The 9,945-nt window shown below is 40.5% G+C and overlaps 1 protein-coding gene across 2 annotated transcripts in view; it reads right to left on the bottom strand.

Moving 5' to 3' along the window:
- Nucleotides 1–848: 848 nt before the first annotated feature.
- Nucleotides 849–9,945, bottom strand: part of slc16a10 (solute carrier family 16 member 10) — a 57,514-nt gene continuing 48,417 nt past the window's right edge. The window contains exons 4-7 of one of the 2 annotated variants that reach the window (XM_020614099.1): nt 7,018–7,161; nt 6,111–6,339; nt 3,699–3,950; nt 849–1,647 (exon numbers count right to left, since the gene is read on the bottom strand). In XM_020614099.1, coding sequence (XP_020469755.1) covers nt 3,724–3,950; nt 6,111–6,339; nt 7,018–7,161 — 600 coding nt within the window. In that variant the 3' untranslated portion in view covers nt 849–1,647; nt 3,699–3,723. Of the gene's footprint in view, nt 3,951–6,110; nt 6,340–7,017; nt 7,162–9,945 lie in introns of both variants that reach the window. The other variant, XM_020614098.1, reaches the window with a different exon arrangement.

Raw genomic sequence — 9,945 nt, 5'->3', positions numbered from 1 at the left:
GGAGACGACTGCTCTACCCACTAGTGTGGTTATCATATCAACTTTAAGGATTTAGTGTCTGCAAAAATAAGCTGTGACAACACTATATATACTATATATATATATATAAAATATATATATGTGTGTGTGTATCAGATCAGGTGATCAGCGATCTGAGTCCAATACACAATTACTTCAAAATGGGTCTGATGGTAACACTGATCACCATCATTTATAATTAATGCTGAAAATTACCTTTGATTAAACTGGGAAAATGACACGGGGTTAAGAGCCACCTAGCTGACACCATGTAGGAACATCTAGGCTGTTTGTCATAACCACAGCAAACGGAACTGTATGCTGTGGAGAGAAAACTAGTATGCCAAATACAGTAACATCTCTTAAATCTTTCAATTCTATTTCAGCAGTATCTGTTAGTATCACCACATTTTACACAATGTGGTCAATTACGGTGTATGATCTTTAGTGCTTGTGAGTCAAATAAATGAAGAGCTATGTGTTAAAAACCTAGTTATGACATACAGTACCAGCCCCACACAGATGGACAGAAGGCAAAAGTCAACAAAAAATAAGATAACTTTTTTTTTTACTGTCTTGAAAATGCTGAATTCTGAATTTGTTTACATACATTGCTTATATTGTAGTTCACCACATACAGTATCCTGCAGAAGACTGGAAACAGGGAAACTAATATTTAAGTAGAAAACATTTTGGTTAACTCATGAGAAATATGAATAATCAATGACAGAGTGAACACTGCATGTCAAAACTGAGCATTAAGGAAACAGAAGGTCGAATGAAAATTATGCAAAAATAGGATGAAAATAGCAAAGATGGAATCCTTGCAGTGAAGTTTTAAGGACGGAAATCTATCTGTACTTTCTGCAGCAAAAACAAAATGCATACATATATACAGACACTGTAAATAAAGTCAGGTTGGACTGGACAAAAAAGCCAAAACAGCACATAAACAGAACTCATCTATAAAACTTGGGGCATATAAGCTTATCCACAAAGTGCCCAAACATAGCACAGGGTCCTGTTTGTAGACACTGTTAAGACAGAAAACACTGTGTATGTTAAGGCTGTTATCTCTAAAATCATTACTAAATAAAACCTGCACTTTTTGACTTTTCTCTTAATGATTATTTGGATGATACAGATCATTTCAAAAACATATCAAGCAATTATAATAGAATAAAGATGTATACAATCAAAAATCAAAGGCACAAATTAAGTAATTTCTTTGACAAGAAATTAGCAGAGGCTGGTGTTGGCGAATATGGCTATAACTCTCTTCTAAAAATAAATGTGTGCTAAAAACAGTCAAGCAGCTCATTAAAAACAGGCCTGAATTGCTACAGAGATTCTTTAATCATATTAAGATATATCTTTAGAAAGGAGAAAAGCTGTAAACTGTGTGAAGTTTGTCAACACCTGTTGCATAAAAAAGCAATTTCAAGTTCTGAGCAGCATGCGCTTGACTGAAGAGCTTTGGACGGCTAGATCATTTTCTAAGGCTTAGCTATTTCTTTGTGTGTCCCTAGTAACACTGCTCAAACGTGAACACTGCTGGAGGAACAGGGCAGTCCAGACTGGGGCAGTTCTACTTTCTCCACATCGTCTGAGGTAGAGTGTGTCACAATTCTGTAAAGGAAAAATCATCAGCCCACATCAGTTTATAATGGTGTGCTGTTTTTCCTAAAGGTCTCTGAGTTTTCCAGGAGCAATCTATCACTGTCAGCACTAACAGACTGATGACCAACATGTTCCGATGGTTCACTGACTCTACCTGGAGCCTTCAGGGGGATGTACGACAAAAACCAAATACGGTTAACACACGGTTGTTCTTTTGGTAATTAGACCGACAACTTTGGCTTTTTTCATTTCAAAACATTTTGGTCTTCAGTAAATGAAACTGGCTTCAAGCCAGTGCTCTTCAATTACATTGTGACATTCTCCACCAAAACTAAAAAAATAAATAACAATATGAAAACATAACCACCTCTCCGTAAGGGTTAATAAAGTGGGCACAGAGTTTAGGATTAACTTGACTTAACCTATGGTCACATAGTCAATAATTAGTCAAACTCATGTCATTGGTTTCTTTTCAAGCAGTGGAGATTTAGCCTTTGGAACAGTACTGCACACGCAACAGTATAATGTGTTTTTATTTTTTGGTCCTTTTAAGAAGTCATCCATCCAAGCAGGGGATCTGTTGCTGATACAGCGGCGGCTGCTTTATGACCTGGACCTTGTCAGTTAGTAGCACAGTCATCACATTATACGTTTTTTGTAGCACAGTTAAAGTATATTCACTCTATTTTGGACCAGATAAAAAAAGAACATACTTAAAGCCCAGTCTCACTGCTGTTTGTTTTAGAACAAATAGTGCTTAAAATCAATTAATGTACACTTCAACATAAACACAATGTTAATATGTTCCTTAGATACTGCTATTTATTTTCTTACCTGAAAGCGGGTGTATTTGTACTGGCTACGTGTTAAAGGAATACTTTGACATTTTGGGAAATACTAGCCAAGAAATTGTTTTCACATGTCTATTTTTTAACAGCTTCAACTAAAGAGATGTAATATGTTAATTAGTGAGTCTAATTTAGATAGAGCCAGGATAGGAGTTTATCACTGTTTTGGTCCTTATACTAGGTCCTCAAATATTTAACAGATAATATGAGAGTGGTATCCATCATATCTAACTATTGGCAAAGAAGCAAAAAGAATATTTCCCTAAATGCTAAACTATTCTTTTGAAGGTGTGAACGCAGAACACTGAGGAGGTTTCTCATGCACACAGTTTGACTGCAGCTGCCTTTTTGAATGAACCACTCACTGTACAGTCGGGGCTTGTGAAATAAGTTGGTATGGACGATTAATGTGCCTAAAGCTACTTCCACTGAAGTCTCCGTGTACCTTCACAGCTCACGATGACTAGCAACGACATCCAAATTTTGAAATCTCTCAGTGCACTTCTCTGAGGTTAATGTGTCTGCAATACTATGTAGAGATGATCTTGATATTGACAGTTTTGGCATACCTACAACTGTTTGAACAAGGTGGCCTGTTTGAGGGCACACAGGAGACAACAATAAAGGTGGCAGGTTTCCATGGAGGTGTTTAGCAGACCCGCTGGCTCAGTCAAGACTCTGTTACTGCACAGGACTGGTTTCTTTTCTTATTTCAATAAGTCTTCTTTTTTTGCCATATTTCTATCTGAAAGTACTGTAAATGGTAGTGCTCCAAACGGATTGTGAAGAGTATAAACAGCATGCAAGTCCACCTTAAGAAAATGCCATCAGAAAGTGATGGACACACTGGTTTTATACGGTGGATCTACAGCGTTCACACTGCATTTACAATTAGTCCAGCATGCCTTCTATTTGTTGTGACAAATATGAAATGTGCATTTTTTTTCCTCATTTTCATTCAAGCTTCAAGTTTGCCTGCTATAAGATTAGTTCCATCTGATTTCAACACTGTAATGCATAGGTCTTCAGGATTACATTCATATTAAAGTGTACTTCAAACCTGGCTATCTGATATGTTTCACTGCTTTGGCTTGACTTTTTCCTACTGAGCGCAGTCATTACAATCTAGGCTTACACACACACACACACACACACACACACACACACACACTTTATCTTTATGCTGCCGGTGAGCAGCAATCTCAGTCTGACCCAGTGTGTGTCTCTTTCGGTCTGCTTAGAGGATGGATTCTCCAGTTTTGCATTGTGTGTCTCCCTGAGGCTTCTCATGCTCCAACATCTTCTGGGTGGCATCTTGCTCCTTGTTTAGGGCCTTTTCCTCCATCCTCCTGCGCCTGGCCTCCACCCACGGTATCAGACACAGCACGGCTCCACCGAAGATTGGGGGGATACCTGCCAGGTAGAAGGCTACATCGTAGCTACCCAGTCGGTCCCTCAGGAAGCCTGCGAGGAGAGATGAGGAGAAAAGGAACTTGGGATGTTGGTTTTCACTGGGTCAGAAAAAGACAGAAAAACACACCTCCTTTTAGTGCAGCTGCTGTGTGACATGTTAAGTCAGACACAGTTTATCACTTGTGGTTTGACTCATAATCACAACACTGACCAGACTGGTGGCGGTGAAGCTCATTAATAAGAAGGATTATCTGAAGGGTTAAGCTGCAGCTGCAGAGATAGCCTCTCCACTCCGAGACCTTCTCCACCCTACATACAGTATACTGCACGACAAAACTGTGCAACATCACTAAAATATTAAATGGTGAAAAAGTCTACCATCTTACAAAAACTGTTATTTTAAGTTGAAATGCAGGGATTTGATCAAACAAACAGGTCTGATGGATTATGATGAGGTGTCAGGCCACACAGTACAACCTTGGGGCAACAAAAGGGAGTACACCTGTCAATCCTGGTCCAGTAAATGTTACTGCACAAAGGTCAACTGTGGAAACTGGAGTCTGAGTGATGGATCACTGGTTACAAAATGGCGCAAAACTGCAACAATGCACCTAATGAACACTGGCAACACATACAGAACGTTGGTCAGATGAAATCAGAATAAATGAGTTTGGATCGGGTCCGGCATGTTTGATGTGCACCTGGCCGGGACTACCACAGGAACTACACAGCGCTGTGCGTGAAACCTGGAGGTGGGGCCGCGTTGATATGGGGCTGCATGAGTGCAAGATGTGCAGGTGAGATTTAGACTATGTACAAACAGGACTATAAATGCACGTTAGGATACCCAAATACCGAATGAAAAGATGACTTTTCCAATGGGACAGTGATCCGAAACACAGACTCACCAAGCCTGGCACAACACAAAGCACAACCCGATTCATTTTCTATGGGACACAAGTGAATATAAGGCATTGCGTTATTCCAGGTGGCAAAGCAACTAAAGAGGAATTTCAAGATTTTAACTGTGCTAAATGCTTAGTCTGCCAGTGACAGTCAGACTGAAGTCAACTAGAAACACTAGATTTTGTCTGAATCTTTATACTGGCTGACAAACAACTAAGTTTGGATTGCAAAGCAGCTGTAGTGGAAGAAAGGCTAATTGAAGTCTAAATAGGTCCTGCCGCATGTAAACACAAGAAGTAGGTTACCACAATCATCTCTGACACAGACATAACTAGACAGCACTCAAAGTGTGCAGCATCCATTAAGGGGCACCTCAGTTCCCCATAATGCCATAACAGCAGTATTCCCATGATAGTTTAACCCTCATAATGTGATTGCTCGACCATGAAAACCTACTGCTGGCATTTGGAATGGCGCCGATATCATTGTTAGTTTGGAAGTTATTCAAGAAAAACAATAGACATGACAGATATGCACTTGCTGGTTTAGGGGATAAAAACTTCAGTGAGTGGACTGTGGGCAAAGTGGTGATGACGTTACATGTCTCCAAGTCTGTGTTCTGCTTGTTCAACAGCTGTTAAACTGCTCATAGAGTCAAACTGCTCATCGAGTCTCTGTTACCGACTGACTGTTGCACTATGGAGTGATACTTCACATCCTGTGCTCTCCCTCTACCCAGCTGTGAGCGTCTCTCTCCTAAATACAGACTATCTTGGAAAAATACAGTGGAAAAGCAAAGTAGGACGTCTGTGTCAACCTGTAATATTATGCCAGGTGACAATAAAAACCACAGGGTGTACAACTCGTTAGGCTCTGACAGTGGAAACACAGCTTCAAATTTAATCTATTGTTTTGCGGGCCATACCTCACCTCAAAACATGCAATTAAAATCCATTTATTACGTTTTTAGTTATGCTGTTAACAAACAAACATCAGCAAGGTAAGAACTGTGAACATACAACGCATCTCTAATTTACACCCTGCAAATTCAGCAACTATAAGGTGCCAAAATAAACACTAGGTGGTGCCACAAACATCTTTATCTCAGGGGTGTTACTAGAATGATGCAGGAGTGTTTCTGTAGCAGGCAGCGGACCTGAAAAATGCCACCTTGCAGCAAATAAAAAGACTTTCCTAATAAATATTTTAAAATTATTTCACCTACAACAGTAATTTAGCCCTAACATTTAAAATATATTTGTGATAATTATGAAAAGACTCACTTTACTACACAGTGTATGTTACCTGCAACGGGGGGCCCCACAGTCATGGGCACAGACATGAGACCCAGCAGGAAGCCAATGGCCTGGGACACATCTTTGGCCCCGACCAGGTTGAAGGCTATAGGGGCCATGATGCAGATGAAGCAGCCGTCAAACAGCCCCATCAGCAGGCAAACAGCGATCAGCCCGCCAAAGATGTTGCACAGAGGGATCATCATAGACATGAGGCCAATGACAAAGAAGGAAACCACCTGGGAGGGGGTGAGAGATGCAAACTGTTGGTTTGATGGTTTAATAGTAATGAAATAAAAATGAAGTTTCCATATCAGGGTACAGTTTCCTTTCAAGTTCAGGTTACCGGTAGTCTGAACTGTAGTATCATATGACCACACCACTGTACTGTTTACATTCTCAGATTGCACATGCATAATTGCACATTGACTGTTGACTATTGCACATGCAGCTCCCATGCAGCATACATTCTCTTATTATATTCTTATATATTTGTATTATATTGCTGCATTTGCTGCTTAAAGTGCCTTAGATTTTGTGTCACTTATTCATCTACTTTATATTTCATTTGTATTGTGTGGCATTCGTGTGGACAGCAAGTAAGAATTTCATTGTACAGGGAAACACGTTTCTTGTAAATGGTAGCTGCATATGACAAATAAACACTTTGACCTTTGACATGATTATCTAAATGCTGTTTCACAGGTTTTCCATATAAATATAGAGAATAAAAAAAGTTGAATGTCAGCATAAACTGGTGCCAATTATCAGTGGTTGCTCTTTGCAACTTCACTGCAAAAAAAATTAGCCTCCAAAAACCCATTCTGGTTGAACTGTTACCCCATATAAATTGGACAGCACAGAGGTGCCTACCACATGGACTTTGCATACGTTTTTGGGACTGTTGAGACACTCACCTGCAGGTACACTTTGTTGACTCCTTCAACATAGTCTGCCACCCTCCCGAAGATGAGACGTCCCACACCAGACGTGATGCCAATGCACATGAGCAGAACCTCTTTATTGGCATCTAGTCCAAAACGCTCCTCTACGTGCTGCATCTGTTGGCAAAATGGACGAACATACAGCAGCTGTCTTATGGCATCCAGAGAAGAAAACATTTTAATCATGTAGAAGAGGAAACTGCAAATATGAATGCACTGGTGGAGATGACCTGAGCTTGATTTTTTTTCAGAGAAAATTTGACAAATACTGTCAATACACAACACCACGAGACAAATCAGACACAAAGTAGTCAGCACACAGACACACTAACTGAAACAATCACAAGGTAGTAGAGTGAAAGTAGAACTGTAAAGTACAGTAAAAGGGTCCACAGTACTGGAAACCAGTCATTCCCAGTTCTAAGTTGGTATGAGGAGCTGCCCTGTCTGGTGCCATGCTTGTTTACTATGAACAGCTGCAACTTAGCAGCACAGTAAGTTCTTAGAAATGACAATGCAGATAAGCAGAGACTTGTAAATGTCAGTGATGGCTTTCTGACGTTTTCACAGGGCTCACACAGCTGAGTGTGACAGGAGCCACGTGCTAACAATATGGTGGATTGTATGGGGTTTTTGTAGAACCTTTAGTTTTTGAGGGAGGCGGTGGTCAATGTGATTTCAATTTGATTTTGAACAGAAAATATTTTGGACTGCTATTTACAGTGCTGTTTACAGTAGATCAAAGAAGCAACAATAAAGCTCCATGCTCTTGTGGAATGTTTCTTTGAGTTCAGAACAAACTTTAAATGAATAAAAGAGGTCAGAAACCTGGGTGTAATTATAAGTGAGGTTTTGACATGTGTTGCAATGTTGAAGACAACTTCTAATTCCAAACAGTCCTCAGGTTTCCAAACAGAGTGGTGCCTCCCCCCTGCTCTGGACTCTGTCTTCCATTTCTCAGGCAGGAGTCTGTTGATGCTACCATGTCAGATCACTATTTCAGCATTCCCAATTTTCCTTCTGCCTGTTGGTGCCAGTAAATGCTAGTTTCCAATTCAGACTGTGAGAACAGCAGCCCAGATGTTCATTTCCCACACGGCTAGCTGTATCTGTGTCCCTCCTACCCAAAAACACCAAACTGAGGCCCAGAGTTTGAGAGAGCCAGATGGGCATGATATATAGGGTGCTGTCAACTACTTCAACCTCTAGGCAGACTGCAGCTCAATGAGCCTTTCTGTCTGCTACCTCCACACCCCACCCATCGCCCCTTATCCCTGCTGCAGTCACATCCTCTGGACAACGTAGCGTCTTTGTAAACACACCACATGGACACTTTCAGCTGCTTCTGTATTCAGAAGCGTCCTGCTGGTGGGGATTCCTGCATCTGAGAAGCAATGCTGCAGGCATGACAGCTGGAGGTTTAGCAAGTGTGTATTCATGCATTAATCAGCAGAGTAATGATACGCACACTCACTTGAGGCTAGGCCTTGAGTAGGTGGTTGATGATTGGCATTATCCCAGCTGGGGTTCTGTTTGAAAGGTTCACTTGCTAGATTTAATGCTCACTCTTAGCTTCTCATTGTCACTAACAGACAAAGTACTGGTGTTGGGCTAATGGTACCATGGTCTAAGAAAGGAGGTAGGACTAGATAAGTGTATACTTCTTCCTACTCCCTTTCAAGCATGTACTATTGGAATGTTGTGATGTCTTATGTGTATTGGTTGAAATGTCGAATCAATTTTGTTTTTCACAGTGTCACTTTTCTTAGTTTTACATGCCTGGAAGAAAAAAAAAAATTAAATAAAAAGCTTGACAATCAGTGGTGTTCCAACAATGGAGATAATTAATGAATAAACACTGCTGCTTGCTAATGCATTTTCTTCACCAGAAAAATCACAAAATATGAAAAAAAAACACATTTATATATTCTGTTTTATAGGCTCCTGATCTCTCCTGTAATCATCCAACATCTATCCTTCCATCCATTATCTATACCGCTTATTCCTGAACAGGGTCACAGGGGGCTGGAGTTCCTGTAATCATGCTCTAAGCATTTACCATTTGAAATCAACATAGAACATTTTAAACAACAAGAAATATTACTATTTCTTCAGACCAACACTTGATCTATCAGGCAAAACATCTCTCTGTGGTGATGTCATTTTATGAAGATAAACATCATAAGTTCAGGAGCAGAACCACGCCTTAATATACACACCTTTTCTTGTCACCTGCCTACAAATACCCAGCACTCGTGCTACCAAGTACTTTGGTTTCTCGTAAATGGTAGCTGCAGTTTTGTCCTCATGAGCTGTTTCTCTACAGTTTTACTTTACTTTTGCCTGCTCACCATTTGGGCTGGTCATGGACTCCATCTCCCTTTTGACTTCAAAAGACAAGGTGCTGTCCTTTGGACAGGGCCTGGGTCTTTACCAAGTATTATCAAAAATACATGGAATTTGACTCCAGCCCCAAAGTGCACAAAAAAAAAAAAGAAAAAAACAAAAACCCCAAATTAAAAAAAAAAAAAAAAAAAAAAAGACAAAAATCTACACATACATATATACAAGTTAGAAGAGCTACTGTAGATTACTGTAATGGACACCTACACGTTGTTGAACAGTTATATGTACAGCGTCCTGCCATGCCAATAAATATAGACTAACTGTTCATAACCGCCACCTTATTGTGGTGGAGGGGTTTGAGTACCCGAGTGATCCTAGGAGCTATGTTGTCGGGGGCTATATGTCTCTGGTAGGGTCTCCCAAGGCAAACAGGTCCTGGGTGACGGGTCAGACTAAGAGTGGTTCAAAAGCCCTTTATGAATAGGCTAAAATCAAGGACCATGACGTTGCCCGGCATGGCGCAGCCAGGGCCCCACCCTGGAGCCAGGCCCGGGG

Source organism: Monopterus albus, unplaced genomic scaffold, assembly GCF_001952655.1.
Source record: "Monopterus albus unplaced genomic scaffold, M_albus_1.0 scaffold142.1, whole genome shotgun sequence".
NCBI classification, from domain to species: Eukaryota; Metazoa; Chordata; class Actinopteri; order Synbranchiformes; family Synbranchidae; genus Monopterus; species Monopterus albus.
This window is presented reverse-complemented; position numbering and strand designations above follow the sequence as displayed.